Genomic DNA, 27,499 nt, shown 5'->3' on the forward strand with positions numbered 1-27,499 from the left:
AGACCGGGCGATCGCACCTCGCCGCAGGTCGACTTCGGACACGGGCCACTTAAGCGACCCGTTCCGTACTATCAGAATAACCGAGCGGTGTTATCGTCGACCTCGACGGTTCGATTAATTATCGGGCGTATTCAGCCCACTACCAACCCTTTACGTGAAGCAAGATGGGGATTCAATGGAGGAAAAGACGGCGAAGCGGGAGAACAGTTTAACAATAAAGCACATTTATTCGCGGCGAACGGAAAGCACACAAATACAATTCCACCAAATGCACACAAAAAAGAAAACACAATTCCATTTACACAAAAAGCAAACATAAAAGTGAAAACACAGTGCAGAGCTAATACCGACTACCGAGCACACGGCAACACTTATACAATTCTACTTCACAGACGGCGCCGACAACACATACCCAAAACCAAGGAAAAGAACATCCCCCAAGAATGAGGTAGGCCTGAGGCCGAGACCGGGTCGGGCCTACCCGTCTGGTGATGAGACGCGGAGCGGCGATGGCCCCGCAACTCCGCGGGCCTCGTGGGACAGTGCCTGGCAGGGGTGGGAACGGGGCCCCCCTTGGTCGCACTATCTCAGCGCGGGGGGGAAACAGGAGGGGGTTGCTGATGCTCGGGCATAGAGGATCTTTATTATGTGCGACGAGCGTCTCCACCTCGGCCAGGTCGCGCTGTCGGCCTCCCTCGGGTGCAGCTTCCTGCACGACGCGAGCACCCCCTCGTCTGGTGTCGCCGCCTTTCCACAGCTCCGTCCCCTCCGTTCCGACTCCAACGCACACGACGAGCAGCTCCACCGCCCGCGAAGTCTTGACCCTCTGCTTCCGACTCTCCTCTTCTTGACTCTCCGACCCTCCCGTTCCGACTCCTCGTTCTCGTTCTGCTGACTCTCTCGTTCCGACTCTCCTCTTCTTGACTCTCCGACCTCGTTCTGCTGACTCTCCGACCGCGTTCTGCTGACTCTCCGACCGACTCTGACTGACGAACACGGTCCTTTTATCCCCCCGTAACTTCGCCTTTGACCCCCTCCCTTTGACCTTTCACCTCGCTCCCCATTGGCCCGAGAAAAAGTGGGCGTGAAGGCTTTTGATCCACAAATTTGCATATATCGATCGTTCTGGAGGCGGGGCCAAATCGCCCCTCGCTCACCGATTGGACGGCAAAAAGTGGGCGTGTGTCGTTTTTGATCCGTTTTTGAAGCAGAAAATCCGTGATTTTGTACACGCTGTTCGACGCGCGTTCTGCATGAGTCCAACACCGGTACCCACAGCGGGGCAAGAACGGTGGCGATGCTACGGTGGCGAGGTGTGACGGGAAGGTCGTGGCGGTTGTGGTGAAGCGGTGGTTGTGGTTGGTGGTTGATGTTGTGGTTGTGATCATGGCGGTTGGTCCAAAATAAAGATAGTGAAAGGAAAACGGCTATCCTGAAGAGTCGCAGCACGTATAAATGACATGTATTCCCACTAGACAACGGGTTTGGGCCTAACTACACATGTACTTACCGAGATACCTCACCTAAGGGACCTGAATGGTGGTTTGCGAATCTGGTAACCACAACAATATATATGCACTCTGTATGTACGTTCAACACTGTAAGTACCAAAGTTTGTTCATGGTGTTTAATATATATATATATATATATATATATATATATATATATATATATATATATATATATATATATATATATATCGGAGGGAGGAGGCGGAGGCGGAGGAGGCGGAGGGGTTCGTATCTCCAGACTGACACCAATTTGTTGCAGATCGGGTATCGGATGCGAGCACGACCGCTATGTGGAGCAGTAGGGTCAACTCTTCCGAACACCCGGAATCTAGATCGTACCTTTCGGAAAACTCCGAGGGTACGGGTCCCTTACCGGACCGTGAATCGTCAATAATTCAGCCATGTGGAACAGGGTTATCTGCCAATCTTGAAATTACCTCGAGATCCATGTGGCGAGCTATCGAGTATTCACACCCTCGACGGAACTCATACGGGACGAGCCGTTAGCGTGCCCAACCCGTGCGCAACCCGAGTGGATGGTTGCCGAAGTCCTGTCGGTCCAAATGTACCTTTACAGCGGCAATAGCCTTTGTAATTCACCAACACGCGCCATGCTAAGCCAATGGAAGAAACACAGAAACGAGCTGATACATTTAACAAATAGGGTATTTATTAACAGTCGGTGGGGAAGGAGGGAAGCGCATAAGGGCAGTTATCACGACTAATAGAGAATGCAAATTTACACACAAGCACTTAAACAATTCCTACTTAAAGACAGGCCCACAGACGAACACTCAAAAGAAACGGACCCAAAATGGTCTTTATCATCCCTTCAGCTCGGAGGGAAGTCAAGCTGAGGGATGACAAAGTGGCTGGCTACTTTGGCCACGAGCGCGAGGCTCGACGTCCACACCTTCATGGAGCACCAGTCGGCAAGAACAGACCAAGGGCAGCCGACGCAGACCACGCCCACGACGAGATGAGCTGGGAACCAGAGCACGCCAGCCCACGCCAGCGACGGGATGAGCGCCGAGACCAGAGCACGCCAGCGACGAGATGAGCCGGGAACCAGAGCATGCCAGCGCAGAGATGAGCCGGGAACCAGAGCACGCGCTCGTGAAGACGGGGTGCAGATTCTTTTCTACCCACTCGAGCAGATCCACCCGATTATTTGCTCTCCGTTCCTTTATCCCCTTTTCGGGCACGATTCGCTCATCGTGACCCGCTCTCCTTCGGTGGGACACGACACATTCCCTTATTTGGCGCGCAGCCAAGCGAACCGGTTCATGACCATATTTGGGAATGGAATTCCATCCCCAAATGAATTCCAAACATACCCACATACCAGCGAGCGCGCGGAGAATGCCGGGAGCAGAGGGTTGTCATTGTTGTAGTTGTAGATGTAAAAATCCTAACTATCAAAATATCTCCGCAGCGCATGAACATTTACTTACCCATTAAACAAGGGAAATGGAGCTATCTATCCACAATTACTTATCAAAATAACTGAGCTATAGGACCTGTATGTTGAGTGCTCATGGCTTCCAGATTCACAATAGTACGTCATGATGTCGATTTCTTTGATAAAATAAATGTAGATACAAATTCCTGTCAGCTTGACGACACAATTTAAGTCGATATTGCAGTTAAAGATGACAGAAACACAAATCTATCCATATCTTAGGCCAACGTCACATTTGCTCTACGGCTAAGATACGGCGGCCGTACCACCCCTGAATTGACAGAAACGTGCGGCGGCCGCAGAGTTTCTGAGGTGGCCTCAGGGTGGCCCTACGCCGTATGGCTATCTTTTACAGGCTGTAGGGGTCGCCGTGGAATTATAGCACGGAGTTATAACTTTTTTGTTTCTACGTTGGCCGTAGCAATTCGACAAACCAAGCTGTGACGTAGATGTGTTCCACGTCAACCGTACTTAGGGCGTACGGTGGGCTTGCATTATTCGTGTGACTGCCGTAGGCTCTTATCAATGAAAAATGAATTTTGCCAACCCCCAAAAAATTACGGCGGCCGAACTATTTCCACGGTCGCTGTAGGGTAGTCTTAAGGCGTCCCTGTGTTCAACGTACGGTGGCCTTGCGGTCTGTGTGACTACCTGCGGGCAACGCAGGGTCGACGCACGGTTCCCCTATGCCCGCCGTGCGTCCTACGTACGGCCTCCGTGGCAGTCTGCGTCGACCGTACGTTCACCGTGCGCTACCGCTAGAGATCGGAGTATAGGTGTTTGCCTATACTCCGAACTGGTATATTCAGTTATATATATTATAGTTATAGTATATTCAGTTATATATACTGGTATATTCCGAACGGTTATATTTTTATTTCAGTAAAAAAGAACTGGTATATATACCCACTCCTTACCGTCCGTCTGGCCGCACGTTCTCCTTAGGGCCCCCCTGTGGTCGCCTTGCGGGCACCTTGAGGCTACCTTGTGTCTGCCTTGAAAATTCTATGGCCACCGCAGGGACGTCCTAAGGTCACTGTGCGCCATCAAATCAAAGACCGTACGGCACCCCCACGTTTTCGGTCTCCACAATTTATAAATACCCCGTGCAGCTCCCCGAAAAATAAAAACATATGTGACTGCTACATTGTGTGACCATGGGAATACTGCGACCACCCTATAATTGCCAGTGGCCGTAGATTTTGTAGAGCCTACGGCCACCGTGCCAAATGTGACTTAGGCCTTAACGAAGACATGTCCTTTGTTTGTGACTGTTGAAACTGTGAAGTCGGACTGACCACGTGCCTGGGCGTGGCCTAACTCTATGATTGGCAGGAGCTCTGAAGCGCTCGAGCTGTTATTGGTTACTGATCTCGTGGATGGTCTGACGACCAAATGACGAGCAATCACAGCAATGACGTAAATGAGAGGAGGATGAGGAGGAGAAAGCAATTTGAAAACCCCTCCTATTGACAGAGTCAAACGTCGGGGTAACAAATGGACCCAAAATATGCAAAGCCCTCTCTGAATCCATCGGCAAGGGTAACTGGAAGAGCACTCGGTAGAGCGCATACGTCCACTCTGTAATGCCTGATCCATGAGAACATATCTGGCCCAATATATTTTTGAAGATATCGTGCTATATATCGATTTTGGCGCTATCTCTCAATGGTGAAGAATGACTTAAAAAATTCTAGTGGATGGATCAGGATCCATATCCGGATCCAGATCTTCATCAAAATCCAATCAATTTGTCCTTGTCACACACCCAAGCTGTCCACAACTATTTGAAATATCCTGTACACAGACAAACAGACAGAAAGGAGTAAAAACATAACCTCCTTCACCTTCATTGGCGGAGGAAATCGTGCATTGGATTAATGGAAATAAAAATGTTTATTTTGTTCTGTTTTGTGAAATTTTTATCCATTTTTTAAAGCCCCAGAGGAAGCCCTGTGAGTGGTTTATGTTTATGGGTGAATGAAGATGTAAACAAAGTGCAAAACATGATCAGAATTCCCATTTAATACAATTAAACTACATTATAAAGGGTACCACGTGGTGCAGCATTTCGGAGCACCCCGTTGTGAAGGAAACCAACATGGCGATAACATGTACATTTACTTTGGGGATGATACATACCCGGTCCACGTGATGGAACTCACAATGTTCCAAACATGCTTGGTTTAAGGGGTCATGGGGAGGTGTATGAGTTATGGGGCGTTGTTTGCATGTTTTACCCTCTTTTGTATCTCACACCATCCCGTTTCCATAGTGAGGTTGTAAGCCCGTTATACGTGGTAAGCTCGTCCTGGTAGTTTATTACAGTAAAAATGACATTGAACATCATGTTTAACATCCGGGGTATTAACGATGTGGGATTTCTATCAGATTCCCCCCAGGAACCGAAGGATTACAAGATTCACATCAAAACAGGAGATGTTTGGTGGGCTGGGACAAACTCCGATGTTTATATCACGATGTGTGGACGATTGGAGTGTTTGAGATCTTATCATCTTAAACATTCATCAACACATCGCAATCCTTTTCAAGGGGGTCAGGTAATCATTCACAGAACACTTTAACAAGGTAGATAAAATAATAATAACCATGTTAATATCCTAACCAGGTGAGATGTTACCTGCCGTGCACGTGTTCCCTACAGGTAGATGTTTTCACTGTGCGGTCCCGTTTCCTGGGAAACCTGGAAAATGTAACAATCTGGCAAGATGGGAGTGGAGTATATCCTTCCTGGTTACTCGAGAACATCAGAATCACCAAAACATTCTCTGGAATGGAACAAACATTTACCTGTTCATGTTGGATTGAAGGAAACAAACGTAAAACCCTCTATCCCCAGGTAATCTCACCTTTTCCCATGAATAGGGAATGGAATCTCGTGTTTAACTTCCTCTCCCAAGATCACGTGTTTCCCCCCAAATCCTCGACATCAATGAATGAAGTGAATTTAGAAAATGAACAAAGAACTCTGTAAATATAATAATTACTCATTTGTTAAATTTATTTATATCATTTAATACTACGACTAATAATAATGTGATTGTTGTTATTATTATTATTATTATTATTTGATGTATATGGCATGTTTTGATTCTGGATACAAGATACTGTTGGTTGAAACAAAGAATGAGGGGGAGGGGGGAGGAGGATGGGGAGAGGGGGATGGGGAGAGGGGGTGGTGTGGGGGTTAATGCGGTCATGGAGTTGTTGCTTGTGAGGGGGATGGGGGGTTAATGCGGTAATGGAGTTGTTGCATGTGGGAATGTGGGGTGGGGGTTAATGCTGTCATGGAGTTGTTGCATGTGAGGAGGTGGGGTGGGGGTTAATGCTGTAATGGAGTTGTTGCATGTGGGGAGGTGGGCTGGGGGTTAATGCTGTAATGGAGTTGTTGCATGTGAGGGGTGGGGGGTTAATGCGGTAATGGAGTTGTTGCATGTGGGGAGGTGGGCTGGGGGTTAATGCTGTAATGGAGTTGTTGCATGTGAGGGGTGGGGTGGGGGTTAATGCTGTAATGGAGTTGTTGCATGTGAGGAGGTAGGGTGGGGGTTAATGCTGCAATGGAGTTGTTGCATGTGAGGGGGTTGGGGGGTTAATGCAGTAATGGAGTTGTTGCATGTGAGGAGGTGAGGTGGGGGTTAATGCAGTAATGGAGTTGTTGCATGTGAGGAGGTGGGGTAGGGGTTAATTCTGCAATGGAGTTGTTGCATGTGAGGGGTGGGGGGGGTTAATGCGGTAATGGAGTTGTTGCATGTGAGGAGGTGGATTGGGGGTTAATGCTGCAATGGAGTTGTTGCTTGTGAGGGCGTGGGGGGGGGGGTAATGCGGTAATGGAGTTGTTGCTTGTGAGGGGGTGGGGGGTAATGCGGTAATGGAGTTGTTGCTTGTGAGGGGTGGGGGGATTAATGCGGTAATGGACTTGATGCTTGTGAAGGGGTGGGGGGTTAATGCGGTAATGGAGTTGTTGCATGTGAGGAGGTGGGGTGGGGGTCAATGCAGTAATGGAGTTGTTGCATGTGAGGGGGTGGGGGGGGTTAATGCGGTAATGGTGTTGTTGCATGTGAGGAGGTGGATTGGGGGTTAATGCTGCAATGGAGTTGTTGCATGTGAGGAGGTAGGGTGGGGGTTAATGCTGTAATGAAGTTGTTGCATGTGAGGGGTGGTTAATGCGGTTATGGAGTTGTTGCTTGTGAGGGCGTGAGGTGGCGGTTAATGCTGTAATGGAGTTGTTGCATGTGGGGAGGTGGGGTGGGGGTCAATGCAGTAATGGAGTTGTTGCATGTGAGGAGGTGGGGTGGCGGTTAATGCTGTAATGGAGTTGCATGTGGGGAGGTGGTGTGGGGGTTAATGCGGTAATGGAGTTGTTGCATGTGAGGAAGGGTTTGGGGGTTAATGCGGTAATGGATGTGCAGGTGCTTCTTGTGAGACATTGAATCCATAAATACATTTTCTCAGCAAAATTCCAAACCCGCGGCCATTCCTCACAGAACTGTCTCCAGAGATTCCTCATCGTCGTTTTTTAACCGTTTTGTAACCTCACCGGTGATGCCCTCCATGACTGATGATGGTTCTGAATGGGGACAAACCCACGTGATCTCACCATCCCCTGGGATATCGAGATCTTGGAAAGAGAAGGAGTGATAAAGGACGGTATCCTGCTGTATCTATCGTTTTTGATAATTTACATGTTCTCGAGGATGATCAACAAAACAGATTTGAGAGATCCAATACTCTACACCTGATGGTCCTGGTGTGGGAGCACAGATAATATCTCTTCACACACAAACTTCGGAAATGAGTGGCTCATTCTTATTCTTGTCGTTTGTCTTCACCGAATCAACCCGCGTGACCACGTCTCTGTGACATCATCATCCGGACGTTTGTGCACAACCCGAAAATCTGCACTGCTCGATGTGAAATATTAAATATACTTCACTTTTATCTCGTCCGTGCAGGACTCGGACAGTAATAGACGGTAATGTACAACCACATAGATGTACAAGGACATCAGGAACCAAGAGGGTGATTAAAACGGTACAAATGTGATTTCAACCTGGGATCCCATCATCAGGAGCTCTGTGCTGGGTTTGTGGATCAAAACAATCATAAACCGGATTATCAATTCGATTAATTATCATGATGTTAGTGATTGATGTTCACACAGATCGATAACATGAAATCTTTCACCTCCGAGTAATTTCACACAAGACAGTCAATTCACCATTCAGGGGAATTTGAGGAACACGTGCTCCACGATGCAGCACCACAGGTTACATGAATCAATAGGTCATCAACAGAACATCCAAAGTCTAAACAGGAACTATGAGTCTATCAGTAACTCGTATCAGGTTTCTGCATATTCCATGCAAGTATCAGGTGAGAATGATGGAAGTATTGGGTCACGTGGGAATGAAGGGACAGATACACTCAGTATCTTGAACGGCATTCGGTGGAGCACATCCCTCCACCATGCTGAACACTTAGAACAGGTTACGTTGAAAAATCAACATTGCTGATGACTTTCGATGACAACGTCAAAGCTCGGTGTTTGATGTGGTCGGCATGTCGCTTCCACATCTGCTGCATGCCTCCAGTTGACACTTCCACAGTGTATGAAACAGGACCCGTTCGCTTGGCATTGTAAACCAGGTCACTTGTCACTCGAGCTGTAATTTTGACCTGAAACGTATTGTCCAGTTTCAAACTCCTGAATTGTCTGCGAATCATGAGCTAATTTTTGCGACAGCTGTTTTTGCTCAACCGTGGTGTTGATGTTGAGTACAACCATGTTTATACATGTATGGAGTTTCCTGTTCATGAGCATGTTTGTCGATATTTGTGTCGTTGTGGACTGTGCGATAATTCAAGAGAAATCACGACACGCAAGTGTGCAAGGGACCACTCATTTTACGCAGTGCCAATTTTGCAGTTTGCACCGCACGTTCCGCTCACCTGTTTGTCGCTGGATGGTATGGAGAACTCCTGATGTGTCGAACTCCGTTCATGTTCACGAACTTTGCAAATTATTCGCTCGTGAAACGCGGCCATGGCCCATTGTCCGCTACAAGAGTTTGAGGTATGCCGTGTGCAGCAAACGCTTTTCGCAGTTTGTCAATCATGACTTCACTCGTCATTTTCAAAGTGACATACATTTCAATCCACATTGAGTATGCATCGACCAGAATGAATGGCATCTTCCCTTCGACTGGACTCGGATAGTCTACATGTATGTGCGACCATGGTTGACTAGGGTACTCCCAAGGATGCAGTGGTACTTTGGAAGGAAGTTTTCTGATATGCCTGACATTCATGACATCCTTTAACTCTTTGCTCAAAGTCAATATCCTTTTGTGGCCACCACATTTTATTTATTTAATGTGGCCATTTTACTGCAGACCCCTCTTCAAAAGACAACAGCTTGGGGACCTTCGTGCCAAAGCCTTAATCCTTACAATACTTGGATGGCCCTCGTGCAACAGGTCAACCATCTGACGTTGGCATTGGGGTGGTTGCACCACCCTGCTCCGCATAGCATACAACCTACATGAACACTCAGTTCCTATTTATGACTAGCAAATGGTTTGAACTCTTCCTGTGGCAATGTGCCTCGCCAACGCCCGATGATGTACTCACGAAGGCTTGAAAGCACAGGGTCCCTGCCTGTCATTAGCCATACATGTGTAGGGGTGATCAGTGAACTCTCCATCGTGTCCATCAAGAGAATCACTTCTCCCGGAATTGGAGCATCCAGCCCAGTCAATGTACGAGGTCCGTCTAAAAAGTAACGGGACTGACTTCACAGAAATTTTATTCCAAAAAATATATTGAAATCACAGCTTGTCCCCTTCAAAATAATTTCCCTCCAGTCTCACACACTTGTCCATCCCCTTCTTCCATGCTTCGATACACCCCCGGAAGGCTTCTTCTGGAATACTATGGAGCTCCGTCATCACGGCCCTTTTGATGGCCTCCACATCAGGAAATCAGGTCTCCTTGAGCTTGGGGAGTAGGAAAAATTCACAACGGGCCAAGTCTGGCGAATATGGGGGTTGCTCCAGAGTTTGCATGTTCATCTCCACCAGAAACTGTCGGATGCTCAGAGCACTGTGAGCAGGGGCATTGGCATGGTGGAGCACCCAGGAGTTGTTCTCCCACAGATCCCTCCTCTTGTCCCAGACTGATCTCATGAGATCTCAAGAGTTTTTACTGTTTCTGGTCCTCGGACAACAGCTTGGAGACCATCTTTGCGCACACCTTGCACATTTTGAGATTTTCAGTGATGATGCTCCAGACAGTGTCCTTGTTGATGGAAAGTTCCTCAGCAATCATCCGCACTGTGCGTCGACGATCTGCACGCACCATCTGCTTCTCTCGCTCGATGTTGTCCACCGTTCTGCTCCTTGAAGGTCTTCCAGACCGTGGATCGTCTTCAACCTCCTCCCGTCCCTCTTTGAACCTCTTGTGCCATTCAAATGCACGTGTGTGTGTGACATCGTTTCTTCCCCGTCGACTTGCTGCAGCATTGCGAAGGATTCGGAAGGTGTTTTGCCAAGCTTGGCAAGAAACTTCAGATTGGCTCTCTGCTCACGACTCATAGCACGACTACTCAGACTAGACAATGTGTAAAGCATGACCTGTAAAAAATCACACAATGAGCGCAGTCAACCATCACCAATCATATATATATATATTGCTGGAATGTTGCAAAAGACTGTAATGCAACCCATTCATTCAAGTTGTGTAAGTGGAGCACACAGCAGGCTCAGCCCCGTTACTTTTTAGATGGACCTCCTATGTGGAAGACGGCTCAGCGCGTCGGCATTGGCCAAGCCAGGTTTGCATACGATATGATAATTGTAGGCTGCAAGGCTTAATGACCAATGCTGAACTCAAGGTGATGCCATTGTTGGAATAGCCCACTTTTTCATTAAATAACCCCAGCAAGGGCTTGTGGTCTGTATTTATTTGAAAGGCACAGCCATACAGATAAATATGGAATTTCTTAACTCCAAAAATTACTGTGAGGTCTTCCTTATCAAACTGCGAGTATCTGTGCTCTGCCTTATTCAACGTGGGCGAAGCATAGCCAATCGGTCCGTCTGTGTCATCTAGCATTATGTGCGCCAGCACCGCTCCAACACCATATGGACTGGCGTCACATGACACCACTGGTTTCTTGCGATCATCGTAACGAGTCAGGACGTGTGTGGGCTTTCAGCAAGCGTTTTCCTTTTTGGAATGCTCCTTGTTGATCCTTCTTCCATTGCCACCGCACCTCCTTCTATAGTAGGCAATGTAAAGGCTCAAGTGCAGATACTAAATCCGGCAAAAACTTGCCATTGTAGTTCAGTAGCCCAAAGAAGGACTTCAGTTATTTACATTCTATAGTGTAGGTGTGCGGTGATTGCCCTGACCTCATCCGTCGCCTGTATCCCATTCATGGTTATCCATTTGCGTCTGGACTTCGCTGCCTTGTACCTCCAACCTCACAACCAGTGGTTTGGATTTCACTTGGTTGCTCCATTTATGAAAAAGACTTGTGACGTGTCCTCTTCATTTTCCTCCTCGAACTGATATGTCTTGTATTGAGACATTTTGCTCATTCCCTGTGGAGAGCTGTTCTTGCTCCGAGGGATGCTTTGGGTTTTGGGTTTCAACGACAGACTCTTGCAAAGTGACCCTTTTAGCCACATATATAGCAGTCCATATTTCAAGGTGAACACCCGCGAGCTTGATTATGAGCCGTCCATCCACAGCGATCACATTTTACTGCAGACCCCTCTAGAAAAGATAAAGCGCGGGGGGTGGGGGGGGCTGGTGGCTATCCAAACTCGTCATCATGTTTACTGCTCCTTCATCCCACATGACTCCGGTATGTTCGCGGATATCCAATGTGTTATTTTCCACCAATTCCATTGACGAAGCTATATTCAGGGCCTTGTCGAAATCCAACGTTGTTTTTGTCAGCAATCTGCGTTGGATCCGACCACCTTTAATCCGACCACCGAACAACAGGCCCCATCCGCGTATGCGCAGATGCAACATAGCAATATGTCACACCACTGATAGGCCGGATCTGGACGGGGGGCACGAGGCCGTTTATTATGGCACGGGGTCCTACATTTGACCAGGATGGATGCTGGCTCAGATTTTTCCAAAAACGGCAGAGGTTAACCCTTTTCCCTGAAATGCGTGATTTCAAACAATAACGAAATAAAAGATGCGTTCTTCAAAATATTCCCAATCTTTTCACTATTTTATTAGTTACACTGGCAAATGATACCCTATTTTGAAGCTTATGACATTGGCTTTGTTATGGAAAGAAAATATTTAGGACTCCTGCTAAATTAGTTAGCCAGGGGTCAAAGGTCATGTGACCCCCCCAAATTATATAATATACAACAGAAATGCCCCAAAACATAAATTGTATCCCAACTACACATCTCTGGGCAGTTTTTTTTTTTTTTTAAGAAATGGTCATTTTATTCCGAGCAGGTGTAAAGTTACATGGGGTCAAAAATGTCCCCATTTAAAAAAAAATTGGAAAATCATGAAAATGTGCTGTTGATATCTTCACTCAATTATTGAATACCTAATACTCAATATATGTGACCTTTTCCTTTCCTGCCATTGGAAAGTAGTGAAGGTGACCCTGAAAGATGCAATGGGGGTGTAAAAAGGGTCCTATGGATTAAAAACAGTCTTAAGGGAGAGCGTTTGTGAAGAGATCGTTACATTCAATAGTGTAAGTAGAGGTTCCATTCACATGATGAAATGCAGTCTCTGCATTGATATCATACGAAAATAATCAATTTCATATCTGTCTGTCTTTGCAACGATTTTTTGACTGAAATACATTCAGTGGTGGGATTTGTCGTGGATCCAGTGTAGACTGGCTGGGTGGGAAGAAAGTGACCAAGTTAGTTGTTCCTGCATGGATATAGTCAGGGAGCCAAGGCCCTAAAATCCTGAGGAGGTGGGGATGGATGCTATCTATACTTTGTTTGAATATATTTTTGGTAGACATACCCATTCCTCATATATTCTTTGTTGTGTACTCGGCAAAAGCTCTTGCAAAGTCAAATTATGGCCCAAACTTTGAAGTTTTGCATGCGGCAGTTTTGGCTAAAAAATTAGAGGTTGGGGAAATACATTTGGGATTTACATTGGATCAGCTTTCAAGAAAACATACAAGTTAGGCATCAATATAAAGGTCTTGGCCCAACCTACAATTTGGTAGTAAAATTAGTTTGATTACCTTATTGATGACGTCATGAGAGGAGGGACGAAGAGTGGGGAGGGAGAGAGGGATGAGGGAGAGAGAGAGAGAGAGTGGGGTGAGTTCGAAGGTGGAGGGGGAAAGAGAGGAGGGAGGGAGAGTGAGGAGGGGTGAGTGAAGAGAAGGTAGCAAGAGGTGAGAGCAAGAGAAGGCAGACGTGCGGTGGAGCATTAATTATGATACATATTGTCTCATCAAAATGATTCTGCATACAATAACAGCGAAGATGGAAACAAAATAACGTCTCAAATTCATCTTCTACCGATCATACTATAAATACCACCCAGAGACAAACACTGCCCAGACATGTCCAGAGACAACTTTTCACCAGATTTGCTTTGATTCCCTGTACAGCACAACGTGAAACTTCTGAAAATATTGACACAGATCTGGCAGAAGCAATGGAAAAGCAGTGCCTTTGAGGGACAGGGCGTGAGGTCAAGCAGTGAATGCATTAAATCATATAGCTCAATGAAGCTGGTTAATTTTAGGACATTCCTAAATCTTCTGTTCGCTCAATATAATTCTCAATACAGAAGAAAAAGATAAGTTTAATGCTTTGGAAATTTCACATTTTCTTATATATATATATATATATATATATATATATATATATATATATATATATGTATATGTATATGGAGAGGGAGGGAACATAGCTTTGCTTGCTGAAAGTAAATAGGTGTATCAGCTTCGTTATAAGACTTGTTATTTCTTTAAATTATCAGATTTCACAACAGATTTCGACACTTATTTCGTCCGGACGATATCCGATCCTCAAAACCGGAATAATATTTTGATGATATCCTTTACTTCGTCTGTGAGAGAAGATCGTGGGAAAATCGTATCATATAATGCATGAAATTACTCAAAGCTCCTAAGTTGAAAACTATTGCCCTTACAAAAGCGATGTATACAACCATTTCTAGCCATGATGAACAGGCATTCGATAATATGAGTAAGGAAAATGAAAAAAAACTTTGGCATCAAGAAATCATTGCAGCCTGCTCCAAGTCAAGGCATGGTTGAGCAGGCCAAAAAACATGGTGGCTTCAGCCCCAAGCGAGGTTACCTAGGATATGCTTTAAGACCCCAGCGAGAGCAGTGACTGAGGATGCACCTGATAAATGATATAATTAAATAAGACCGTTAATTATCTTCAAAAAGGGGTGTTTTAATGAACCCAAATACCGATTTTCAGTCATTCACTTCCTTGGAGTTCCTTTGGTATGCATGCAAAGTTGCAGGCTGCTAGGTTTCATGGTTTTGGAGTTTTAGAGGCCACACACACATACATACACACATGCTTATTAGTATAGATGATGTAATAAGGTCACTAATTTGGAAGGAACATGAAAATCATTGTATCTCATCAATAGATTGCCCAACTTCATACAAACTAATAAACTTGGAATATCAAAGATACTATTTATATCGAAGAAATATCGACAAAGTTTTTAATATCAAGAATGTTTACAAAAGGAACATAGTTGTTATATAAACCCCTTTCAACTGAAAGGGAAAATTTGGAAAAATTACCAAAATTGGGAAATTCCTTGAAACACAGATTGCCTTCATTTCTTCTCATTTTATGGTTTAACAGCATAGAGTCTAACTTTATCCAGCTTCATAATGTATTCAGTAACAATTTTAAATCAGATATTAACACCGAGCTATAATTTTCTAATACATTTATTTTGATTACATCATCGATGACATCACCAGAGCTAAAAAGGTCATCGATCTTAAAGGGAAGTGAAGATCTCGGTACCTCTTCAATAAGATAACTGAAAGATTGCTATCGAAATTACATCGAATAACTGACCAAATACAGCACTGGAGTATCAGGAGGAACCCAAATCGACAAAGATGGAGTCATCAGGAGGAACCTGGATAGGATTTGGGTTTCGGCTGCTGTCCCTCTACCCTCAAACCCTTCCAGCCGCAGCCAAGTGAGCCTCACAAAAACTATTTTCAAGATTCACCCCTCCATAGACAAAGAAAAAGAACGAAAGAGAGATGGGGGACAGAAATAAACCATGCACATCAACATAAAAAAACACGCTCACATACATACACACATCAACAGAAAACACCCACACCACAAACCAACATTTTAAAAAACCACAACACACAAACCATACTTTCATAGCAGAAATAACTTTCCACTTCTTAACTTACCAGTACAGAATGTACAGGAATCCATCAGCAAACACAGGCCCTCTATTTATATTGAAGATCCATTTCTGGTCAACACTCATGACACACTTCCGGTTTAATTAATTTTAAAAAACCAAAACCATGTTATTACGTCACCCATTATTTCTTATATTATTATTTCACACATCTTCCACTTCTACGGAAACCTGTTTACAAGAAAAGCAATCAAAGTTGAACAAGTGATCACAATGACATCTAAAAACATTCTCACATGACCGAATAATACTCATGAACAACGTTTTTGACAGCAAGATATTCATCAAAAGCAACATACTCATTATGTTAACCCCAAAGAGGCATTTCTACACAGTCTTCAGAAGGTGGCAATTCATGCATGCACTACCTGGATTTGTAATTCAAGGCACTGGATAGCAAGGAAGTCAAGACTATCTCGTTTATCTATTTTTAATCAAACAAAAAGCCATTTACCATTGCCACTCCGCAAGGGCAACGCCTTTTGCATCTACTTGTTTGGCATTTTTAGGAAATGTTGACTAATTTGGGTTTTGGGGGCTCAGTCATTCTGTTTGCAATTAGGTGGCCATTTTATACTTTCCATCGAAATTTGATTGGGTCTGGTAAGGCTGGTTGAGACTGGGATGCTCATTTGCAAATGGCTTGCTGGTGCACGGATGAAATGAAACCAAAATGAAACATCTAGTCACAGAGAAGATGACCAATCTCTTCAGACATAATAGGGCAGACCTAACAAACATCACAACAGGTCAATTTGCTTCATCCAACGAGTTAGTGTAAGCAAAAGAGAGGGGACTGAAAGCTCTTACCATAGCACAAGATGAAAACAGCCACAAAGTGGAACATATGCACCTAAAAACATTCAATAAAAAGGGGGAAAACAAACAACACCCGTACAGAAGACCAAACAACGACAAATACAAGAAAGTGCTGTGATAAGAAGTCTATGCTTTGCTCAAAGCCTAAATGACTCAGAAAATGGAAGCTTTTTCATATGAATAGGCAAACTACCCAAGTTCACTGTTTAACCCAGATGAAGGGCACCCGTCTGGATACAGGATGAGAAAAGGCAAGAAAGCAGATTATGTTATGGCTTTGAAAATACAATGGATTATCACTGGGAGTAGCTGGATCAACTTCCTCCTTCCAAAGAAAAGACAGCCATTGTAGTTGATATGATGTCATCTATTCAAAATTTTCATGGTATGCGATGCACTGATTTTGATCAACCACAGCAAAAAGAACCTTCACAAGATTCTGAGCATGAAACCAACAGGTTGTGATGTAATTCACATCATTGGTGACAGATATGACATCAATCCATCAAGAAATGAAGGCTATCTGTGCTTCGAGGAATTCCCCAATTTTGGTAATTTTTCGAAATTTTCCCTTTCGGTTGAAAGGGGTTTATATATATATATATATATATATATATATATATATATATATATATATATATATATATATATATATATATATATATATATATATATATATATATATCAACTATGTACCATTTATAAACTTTCTTGATATTAAAAACTTTGTATATATTCCTTCTACATAAATGTTATCTTTGATATTCCAAGTTTATTGGTTTGTCTGAAATTGGGCAATCTATTGACGAGATACATTGATTTTTCAGGTCCCTTCAAAATCGGTGGCCTTTTGACCTCGAGTGACGTCATCAATAATGTCATCAATCTAATTTTACTACCGGATTGCAGCTTGGGCCAAAAACTTTCTATTGATGCCTAACATGTATGTTTTCTTGAAAGGTGATCCCATGTAAATCCCAAATGTTAGCTCTTATACGAGCCTTAACATTATATTTATATATATATATATATATATATATATATATATATATATATATATATATATATATATATATATATATATATATATATATATATGTCCCAAATGAAATTCCCCTACCCATAATTTTTTGGTCGAAATTGTTGCAAACAAAAGTTCAAAGTTTCGGCCATAATTTGAGTTCGCAAGAGCTTTTGCCAAGCACACAATTTCCAACAAGCTTCATCCGAACCCATCCATAACATTTTGAGATATCTTGCTCACAGACAGACAGACAGGGGTGAAAACATAATCTCTGTCCACCATCGGTGGCAGAGGTCATGATGTAACTTGCTGGCAGGTGGTATGTGTGAATGAATATATCGACTGGAAGGGCAATCGGGAGAGTGCATACCTCCGCCATGCAATGCCTGATCCATGAGAACATATTGAGCCCAATACATTTTTGAAAATTCATGCGATATATTCGTTTTTGGCCCGATCTCTCAATGGTGAAGAATCACTTTAAAAATTAAATAGCTCTCTTATCTAGATTCGGATTTTCACCAAAAGTAAGTCAGTTCGTCCTTGTCACACACCCAACTTGCCTACCAAATTTCATTCGAATCTGTCCACAAGTTTTTGAGAAATGTTGATCTGAAAAATAATTGGCTCGTTGAATTGAGTGACCTGAGATATAAATCCTCTTCAAATTTCAAGTCAATCGGATGAAAATTGAGGATTTTAGAAATCTCACCTTTGCTGCTCACCTTTGGCCTATGATGACCTTTTGACCTGGTCACCTCAAGAACAATAGGCTTCTTCCGTATGACAAACTCTACCATGTGGTGAAGTTTCGTGAAGATCGGTTTAAAATTGTGACCTGTAGGCGAGAGACAGACAAACAAACAAGCTGAATACCATGAATGACCCCGACGTTGAATGAAAGCCGATTACCAAATGATGTTGATACTTGGGCAGCCAATTACCAGACAATATAACAAAAATAACAAGAATGAATACCATGGATGATCAGGAGTCAAATACAAGTCGATTACGATATGATGTTGATCATCCTCACATAGCTGATTACCAAACATAACAAGATGGCGACTTTGCACGACCCCCCACCCCTTGTACGTCATGACGTCGATTTCTTCAATAAAATGAATGTAGATACAACTTCCTGTCAGCTTGACTACACAATGTAAGGTGACATTGCAGTTAAAGATGACAGAAACACAAATTTATCCCGATCTTAACGAAGACGTCCTTTGTTCGTGACTGTTTAGACGGTGAAGACGGACTGACCACGTGCCTGGGCGTGGCCTAACTCTATGATTGAGAGGAGCTCTGAAGCGCTCAAGCTGTGATTGGTTACTGATCTCGTGGACGGTCTGACGACCAATATGATGAGCAGTCACAGCAATGACGTAAATGAGAGGAGGATGAAGAGGAGAAAACAATTTGAAAAGCCCTTTTTATCCTTTTTTTTTGTATACCTTGTTGAGGCTCGTGTGAGAGCTAACACAGAACGCACAGCAAGGGGGGGCATGATACAATGGGGGGGGGAGTGGGGAGGACAAAACAGTGGGGAACAGACACATGAGGAGATCTGTGGAAGGGAGAGGGATGGGGCGGGGAAAATCGGGACAATACAAGATGGACATTACAGGGACTTTCAGGAAGGAAAGCAGGGAATTTGAAGGAGGTGGGCTTGGGTGGATTATTGGGGGAAGAAAAGGTCGAGGATTTGGATGGGGGATGATAAGAGGTGGTGGTGAACAGCTGTTTTGAAGGCCTGGAGGGAAGAATGGGATTGAACAGAGGGGAGGGAGTTTATTCCAAAGGCGGGGAAAAAGAGGAATGAAAGAGTGAAGGTGAGCAGTGATTCGTGATTTTGGTAGTTTTACCAGAAGCGGGTTGTTGGCGGACCTTGAGCGCCCTGTGGAAATGTAGTGGGGACAAATCGCAGAGAGAGCAGGGGGGGGGCGCAGGCTGGAGAGGAGATGGTAGAAGACAGAAAGACCACCGACCAACCTGCGATGAGAGAGTGAGAGGCCCAAAGACTCAGCTTCATTATGGGAGATGCCAATGATCCGAAATGCCTTGGTTTCCACAGTGTGAAGCCGAGAAAGGTGGGAGGCAGGAGCACCAGCCCAGAGGGGAGAGCAGTACTCCATCAGGCTGTGGACGAAAGCTTTGTAAGTGGTCAGGAGCTCAGGAGGGCCGAGGAAGGACATTGCACGACGGAGGATTCCCAGTCGGCGACTGGCTTTGGAGGCAAGGTTGGAAATGTGGCTTTCCCAGAAAGGTCATGGCAGATAGTGAGATCCAGATGCTTGAAAGAAAAGACTTCTTCCAGAGGATTGTTGTGAAAGTAGATGGGGGGGTTTTCTAAACTGTCCTTTCAGAGAGACATAGTGAGAGTGTGAGATTTGTCTGGATTGAAAGACATGTTCCACGTGTTGGACCAGTTTGTGATTTTATCCAGATCTGCAGTGAGCGAAGAAGCTGCTGCTTGCCGGTTTGAGGGATGACAGATGGTACGGCAGATGGTGGAGTCATCAGCAAAGAGATATGGAGGATTTTCCAGAGAGTCGGAGAGATCATTGATGAAAACCAGAAAAAGAACAGGGCCCAGAATGCTGCCTTGAGGAACTTCAGCCTGGACAGGAAGAGGGGATGAAAGAACTCCATTTAGGGCCACACGTTGATTGCGACAGGAGAGGAAGTCTGCGAGCCATGAGTGGAGATGGACTTGGATACCATAGGAAGAGAGTTTGGTGAGTAGGGCACGGTGCCAGACCATGTGAGAAGCACATGATATGTCCAGGGATACGGCTCGGATTTCCTGTCTGGCATTGAGGACCTCCATCCATTGTTGGGAGAGCAGAAGCAGCATATCCAGGGTAGAGTGACCTGGTCTGAAACCAAATTGATGATTGGAAATCAAGCCATTGGAGAAGAGGAAGGATTTAATTTCGAATTGACAGTTGACAGAGTTGACAGAGTCAAACATCACATGTTGACAGAGTCAATTGACAGAGTCAAACGTCAGGGTAATAAACAACAGACAAACAGATAGAATAACAAAAATCGACCTTCCAGTGTACTTGAAAAATCTTCGATTTTGTAAGGAACAGACATACAGAGAGGAGTGAAAACATAACCTCCTTCATCTTCGGTGGCGGATGTAAAAATCGGAGTTATTGACTTCAACTCACTGCTGAAGGTTGATGACTTCCTCCAGTCTGAGGGGTGTTCCATAAGCTGTTAAGCTTGGTGCGTGTGAATACAGCCACGAGTTCAATAAATTGCAAGAATAACGACACCAGGCTACTCCCCAAAAGGGGTACGATGATAGAAGTCCTGCGGTTAAGAAGAGTGAAAACACACCAATATAGTGAGTTGGAATGAGGCGCGTGGTATGAAGACTCCGTTCGTCAAGAAAGGAAATGCGTCACTGAAGATAGTGCTGGAAATGTGGTTTAACTCCAGTGAACTTCAAAAAAAACTCCAGTAAACTTCAGCAAAACTCCAGTGGACTCCACTGATCTCCAGTGTACTCCTACGTACTTCAGTTTAACTCCAGTGAAACTCAAGTCCGTGAATCATTTCCACGACGCTGTAAACTGGCAAGCTCCCAGGCAAGGAGAATGACGAGGGTGTAAAATATCGAGCTCCCAGGTAAGGAGAATGATGAGGGTGTAAAATGGCAAGCTCGCAGGTAAGGAGAACAACCATGGTGTAAAATAGCAAGCCGCCAGGTAAGGAGAATGATAAGGGTTTAAAATGGCAAGCTCCCAGGTAAGGAGAACGACCATGGTGTAAAATAGCAAGCCGCCAGGTAAGGAGAATGATGAGGGTGTAAAATGGCAAGCTCCCAGGTAAGGAGAACGACCATGGTGTAAAATAGCAAGCCGCCAGGTAAGGAGAATGATGAGGGTTTAAAATGGCAAGCTCCCAGGTAAGGAGAACGACCATGGTGTAAAATAGCAAGCCGCCAGGTAAGGAGAATGATGAGGGTTTAAAATGGCAAGCTCCCAGGTAAGGAGAACGACCATGGTGTAAAATAGCAAGCCGCCAGGTAAGGAGAATGATGAGGGTGTAAAATATCGAGCTCCCAGGTAAGGAGAATGATGAGGGTGTAAAATGGCAAGCTCGCAGGTAAGGAGAACGACCATGGTGTAAAATAGCAAGCCGCCAGGTAAGGAGAATGATGAGGGTTTAAAATGGCAAGCTCCCAGGTAAGGAGAACGACCATGGTGTAAAATAGCAAGCCGCCAGGTAAGGAGAATGATAAGGGTTTAAAATGGCAAGCTCCCAGGTAATGAGAACGACCATGGTGTAAAATAGCAAGCCGCCAGGTAAGGAGAATGATGAGGGTGTAAAATGGCAAGCTCCCAGGTAAGGAGAACGACCATGGTGTAAAATAGCAAGCCGCCAGGTAAGGAGAATGATGAGGGTTTAAAATGGCAAGCTGCCTGAAGGAAAAGCCCTTTCTTCCTCACCTCGTCCCACGAGGGAGAGGTCCTCAAGACCTGTAGTTGTGTTGGGCAAAATGATTGGTAGAAACTAGATTATAAAAAAAAAACAACCACAGCTACATTACTCCTATTGGTTGGACAAGTAAATGGAGTAAAGTTCATGATGTAAAAGTACACCACAGGTATATATGTGAAGGTGTACATTATTAATCATTTCCTGTACTTCAGGTTCCTTGAACAGACTTACTGTGAACTAGTTTAGTGTGGTTGTGTAAGATAAGTAATCACAGTATTGAGGAACACAAGAGCACATGGAAATTTACCATCATATCACCACACCTGGGTATTGTTAATCCCTCTTTATTATTTCATTTCAGAATCCCAGGTCATGTGACTCTTCGTACGAGAGAGAACCGAAGAAACCACAAGGTGGGTTTTGTCGATTCTCATTCGGGGATTTGATGCCGTTTTTCAAAGCACTTTGGAAGAGAAATGTAGAATAAACAAAAGGTGATGTGGAGAGATGTTATTGGTGGAAATAAAGATTGTAATTTCCTTGTTTCTCATTGTAGTTCCCATTCCTCTCATGGGAACTCCTCTCCTCTCATGTGAGATACAAAATCCCCCCAGTAACAAGTTCTCATTGCTGTGGATGTTTCGAAGTACTGAAGGTCATAACCGGGTGATCGCAGTGGCCGGAACTCAGACAGACATCCTTGCCTCGTGTCTGGGGAAAAGTAAACAGAGAAACCATGGAATGCTGGAACCTGGACAGGATTCCTGTCCTGAAAGCTCCCACTGCTTGCTGCCTCCCTCTGGTGTAACGAGGGATGATCTTGAGAGATACTGGTGTTTGATTGGTCCTGGAGAGGATGTAATGTGGAGGGAGCAGGTCCTCTCTGTGCTCTCATTCACACCTGGTGGGTGCTTTTCTATTTGACTTTGTTCATTTAACAAGTTCTAAAGATAGTTTTATTTATATATGTTATTGTATTCTTGCAGAGTGGTGACTTCATTTTGATCCTCATTTCTCCATGTTATAAGGGGAGGATGTTCTCGTCGTAACTCATTCTCATTTGGTTTGTGTACACCACTTGTGGTCCATTTGTCCTGAGAGTGAAATTCAGGACCTTTAGTTGTGGTTATTCGTGCTATTACAACAACTAGCAAAGGTTAAGTTATGGCTTTTTACAATTAAACAATACAATGAGGCTTTAGTGACGTCATCTTAATGTTGCATCACTGAAATAGTAATTTTTTTTTCGTTTTTTATTATTTAAAAAAAAACCCAAACATTTTCTTTCAGAATTCTGGAAATTTGTGCAAAACTGAACTTGTCCATAAAAAATTAAAATAAAAAACATAAATAATCATCACAGTGTGGAACTTTATTTCTCTGAATCGACCTGGATTAAGTGTTGTTGTTTGAATTGTAGAACATGCCATTAAACTTATTTAATTTGAGTGAAGATGGTTCCTGAAGGATCTCTGTTCCTGTGTATGGCAGCTTGGCTGCAGGGTACCTATCATTTATTGGATATAAATTGATGCTGTGCCCCTGTTCCAGTACACTGGTACTCATTTCACTGACCTCAAAAGGATGACAGGCTGATTCAACCCCACCTGGTGTTAATTCAGCAGCCAATGGAGCTCAACTTCTCAGGACCATAAGATCCTAAGCCAGCCACCCTAACCACTAAGCCAACACCAGGCTTGGTTCCTGAAGGTCAACTTGGTGAAATAATCCAGGGAACAAAGGTCGATCTCATCGAAGTTCAAAGCTGGAATAAACTTCACTTTGTGACATGTTTTTGGCCGCACTCGGAGTCATGGATCTCCGGATGTGAATTGAAGTATATTTTTTATTTTCCCATAGAACTCGATTCAGAATTTCATCACCGAAGGTCAGTTGAGGTGTATCCGGTGACACCATGTTGGGATATACAGTATTAGGCACTCAATAAGGTCTATCATCTTACTCTGCTGGCTAATCCTTCTGCCTAAAAGGGAACCGTCATGCCTGGATTTCTGAATCTCCCCACTTGTGCAGTCAATGCTGTGATATCAATGGAACCTTTGATTCTACTCTATGCTACTCCACGCAACTCTTCATGTCCATGAAAACCAATCAAATGCTCTGAAAACCTCCTCTTCTCTTTTGTAGAAGACTCAACATTGTGTATCATACTCCATCCCCAGAGCAGGTAGACAGCAGCTATTCTCTTTCGATCTGGAATTGATTCGATACTGGTCTGACAAATGGAAGGTGTTTCCATCCTGGAAGATATGTCTCACCTGATTGCTATGAAAGGATCATCAAGCTAACCCTCCTATGTATCTCCATGGTCAACCACTGGAAGAGATTCAGTTGCTTGAACTTCTAGGTTTTACCATCAGCCTTGACCTCTTCTGGGATGATAAAGGAGTTCATAGCTAAATGGAGTACTGCCATCTCCTCTGGGCTGAGGCCACAACATTCTCTATCTATCTCTTTGGTTCTGCATAATCGAAAGCTCTCAATAGTATGAGCATCTCCTGCAATGACGTCAAAGCACAAGTTTTATTTGGTCAAAGCACACCCTCTGTCCCTCCCTTTCCCTTTCTTTTACAAGTCCTCCACACCTCCTCCAAACCCAAAGTCAATCCTAACATTCCCTCCAGGGCTTCAAACAAATTGTGCGCCACCATTTCATGTGATCCCCCATCCCTACTCACAATCTTTTCTCTCTCCAATAACCCGCCGAACTCTTACTTGCAGGTTGGGGTGTTTCCTCCTCTTCTCTGTTCAATTTTCCCCACTATATTGTTTCAAACCGTGTCCCCATTTTTCCCACCAGTGAGTTTGTTACCTTTTTCAGTCAGTTCCGAAGGAAGTGACTTATAAAGTGACGGTCCATGTCAGTCAGTCAGTCAGTCAATCCGTCAGTCCGTCAGTCTGTCCACAATCAATATTTCGATCATTATTCTGCAACCTGTGGTCAGAATGACTTGAAACTCGGAGGGATGATACTTGGGGAGATGCCGCAGATCCTCCCGCAATAAAATTTCAGATTTGGCGCCAATTGACTTCGTTAATTAGTCTAATCAATTAATCTTCAAAGTCCTAAAACTCGTAGACTATTCATAGTTTTTGCTCCTGGTTTGGTATAATGGTACTATGGGGCAATGACTACAGCTTGCCTGAGCGATTTTTCAAATTTTTTGTCCAGGAGGAAAGAAAATGAGTCTTAATGAGCATGAAGTTCATTAGGACCAATTAATCTTCAAAGTCCTAAAACTCCAAGAGTATTCGTAGTTTTTGCTTCTAGTATGGTATAATGCTTCTATGGAGCAATGTCTACACCTTATCGCAACGTTTTTTTTTTTTTCTTACTGAAGTTTTGTCCAGGAAGAAAGATAATGAGTCTTAATGAGTATGAAGTTCATTAGGGCCGGGATAAAAACAATGAAGGTTAATTAATATATCCAATATCAATGAAGTCGGAACTGACCAGGGCTGGCGGGCCGTGATTTTATAATATCATGTCGCTCTCCCATGATCCTTGATGTACATTAAGAGAAAATTCACATTTGTTTAACACAATGTGTTCACACTTGTACGATATAGATTAGCTGAAAAACCACCCTTTGTGTTGTTGTTGTCTTTCTTTGTTGTTTTCTCAAGTACTTGTAGCTTAACCTTTGTATACAGGTAATACTCCAGTGTAGTTGATAGTTTTGAAAGTTTTTCTTTCCTGATACTCACAAACTTGTACACTTTTTTCGTATTCTTACTTGTACACTTTTTTTTACTGCAGAGTCATCCACATCTGTTATTACATCCATACAAACCTCCACTACAACCACGCGAAGAGGCCAAACAGAACCGACGAATGGCCGAACACAACAACAAAAGATAATCATCCCAGCTGCGATTCTTTCTGTTCTTGGATTATTACTGATTGTCACCTTTGCCTTTGTGTTCTGTTTCAGAAGACGTCACAAAGGTAAGTGTGTGCACACGTTTACAGCATGAAAAAAATATAATAAAATAAATAATTACATTAAGTAAATGTAAACATTTAAGTAAATTGTACTTCATATAGTAGAAAATTATGCGATGTTAAATTGGATATTTTAACGTGATACTCTTTATGACTTCACCACGAAGCACAAACGAAGGAACACTTGAGCTGCAGAACCAGTTTTATACCAAGATGGGTGATGTTTAAATGTCTGAAGGTTCGGGAAGGAATTTGTGATTTGTGCAGAGGAATTTGTTCAGGGTGCTGGCAAATGCTCACTTACTCTTCTCAAAGGACACTGTGGGATCTTTAACATCCACCAACTAATGCCGGCAGATGGGACGCCCAGTTTAACATCCGTCCAAGGGACGACACACACATTGATGTATCTCCCTGCCTATGAAATACCAGTGACAGTTTATAGCTGCGTCGGGATTCAAACCCAAGCGAGACGGCTTAGAGGCGAGTGTGTGTACCTCCCAATCATCCGATCAGCTCGCTCGGTCTCTCTCTCTCTCTTTCTCTGTCTGTCTGTCTGTCTGTCTCTCTCGCCCCCTGCTGGCTGTTGGTGAGTCGAGTGGTGTCATGGCAGTTGTGTGGTCTTGGTCAGCTGTGATCTGCCCTGTTTCTTCGCATCGTTTTTTTTTTTTACCTCTTTTCCTTTGTTTCCTTCTATGCATCATTATTTGTGCCCCCACCCTCCCCTCTATGTTAGACCTTGTGCTTCAGCCTTCCCTCGTGCTATCATCAACCTACCCCACCCCACCCATCTGTCCTTGTTATTTCACGGTTTTCCCTTCCGTTCATCTCTACCCATTCCCTCCTCTTCCCTCCCCTTTCCCCCTCTTTTTTCCTCGCATACTTTTTCCCAGAGATAGAGAGAGAAAGAGACACAGCTTCTTTGTGGATAGCTTTTAGTTGGCGGCCCATCCCGGCCCTTCAACTGATCGTTTTTTTTCTTCACTGGAGCTGTGTTTATCTCTTTTGGAAACCTGTCTCGGCTCGTATTTAATTACTGCACGATAGCAAACACCCCTCCTCCCCCCTCCTAAATATGACTTCGTATTCCCGTTATTCGGCATTTGAAGCATTAACACGGAAACATGTCGTCGTCTGCGTCCCACCCGACGACGTCAGCGTCGAGGATCTCGTTATCGCTACAGGAAACATAATCGGTACTGACAAAGTTCGTGCAGCCTCACGAATGAACAAACGTGTGATAATCTTCGTGTCTGAGACAGAACTGGTTCACAACATCGTATCGACCGGACTATCAACAGACGACGGACATTTCGTGCTCGTCTCCCCTGTGGACACTCCGGCCGTGAAGTTCATTATCTGAAACGCTCCTTTCCTGTAGAATCAGACGCCGATCTCTGAACTATCTCGTTATGGTTCTGTGCTCAGATCACCATGTTACCTTTACGTAGCCAGGACGATCGGACGAAGCATGTGATGACTTTTCGGAGACAAGTTTATGTGGTACTTCCTCCCTCTAACGCTGAAAGAACCTTGAACATTGTTTTAAAACTCAACATTGATAATCATGATTACCAAGTATGGGTAACCACTGCAACCTTGAAATGTTTTGAATGTGGTAATTTCGGACACTTGAAACGATCTTGCCCAAAGGCGACCTCGTCGAACGATGAAACAAACCTCGTCAACAATGATACGTCTTCTTCTTCTTCCTCGATTGTGAAGGAAGCAAATCCCGCGTCCGGTAATAACGCTCAGTCCTC

General features: G+C 44.1%; 2 protein-coding genes across 5 annotated transcripts in view; one reads left to right on the forward strand and one right to left on the reverse strand.

Moving 5' to 3' along the window:
• LOC147031019 (uncharacterized) overlaps window positions 1-27,499 on the forward strand; it is a 97,594-nt gene that overhangs the window by 33,618 nt on the left and 36,477 nt on the right. For 3 of the 4 annotated variants that reach the window (XM_085875684.1, XM_085875687.1, XM_085875686.1), the window contains exons 2-6: window positions 5,365-5,534; window positions 5,639-5,833; window positions 22,131-22,182; window positions 22,326-22,673; window positions 25,551-25,739. In XM_085875684.1, the coding sequence (XP_085731810.1) occupies window positions 5,365-5,534; window positions 5,639-5,833; window positions 22,131-22,182; window positions 22,326-22,673; window positions 25,551-25,739 (954 nt within the window). The remainder of the gene's footprint in view (window positions 1-5,364; window positions 5,535-5,638; window positions 5,834-22,130; window positions 22,183-22,325; window positions 22,674-25,550; window positions 25,740-27,499) is intronic. The other variant, XM_085875688.1, reaches the window with a different exon arrangement.
• The window catches only part of LOC147031020 (uncharacterized), a 73,874-nt gene continuing 52,224 nt past the window's right edge, over window positions 5,850-27,499 (reverse strand). Inside the window, exons 3-4 of the mRNA XM_085875702.1 lie at window positions 18,021-18,146; window positions 5,850-5,962 (exon numbers count right to left, since the gene is read on the reverse strand). Of these exons, the coding sequence (XP_085731828.1) occupies window positions 5,877-5,962; window positions 18,021-18,146 (212 nt within the window). The 3' untranslated portion in view covers window positions 5,850-5,876. The remainder of the gene's footprint in view (window positions 5,963-18,020; window positions 18,147-27,499) is intronic.

This window comes from Eptatretus burgeri, chromosome 3 (genome assembly GCF_056783735.1).
Source record: "Eptatretus burgeri isolate ZD-2024b chromosome 3, Ebu_testis_v1, whole genome shotgun sequence".
In the NCBI taxonomy this organism is placed as follows: domain Eukaryota; kingdom Metazoa; phylum Chordata; class Myxini; order Myxiniformes; family Myxinidae; genus Eptatretus; species Eptatretus burgeri.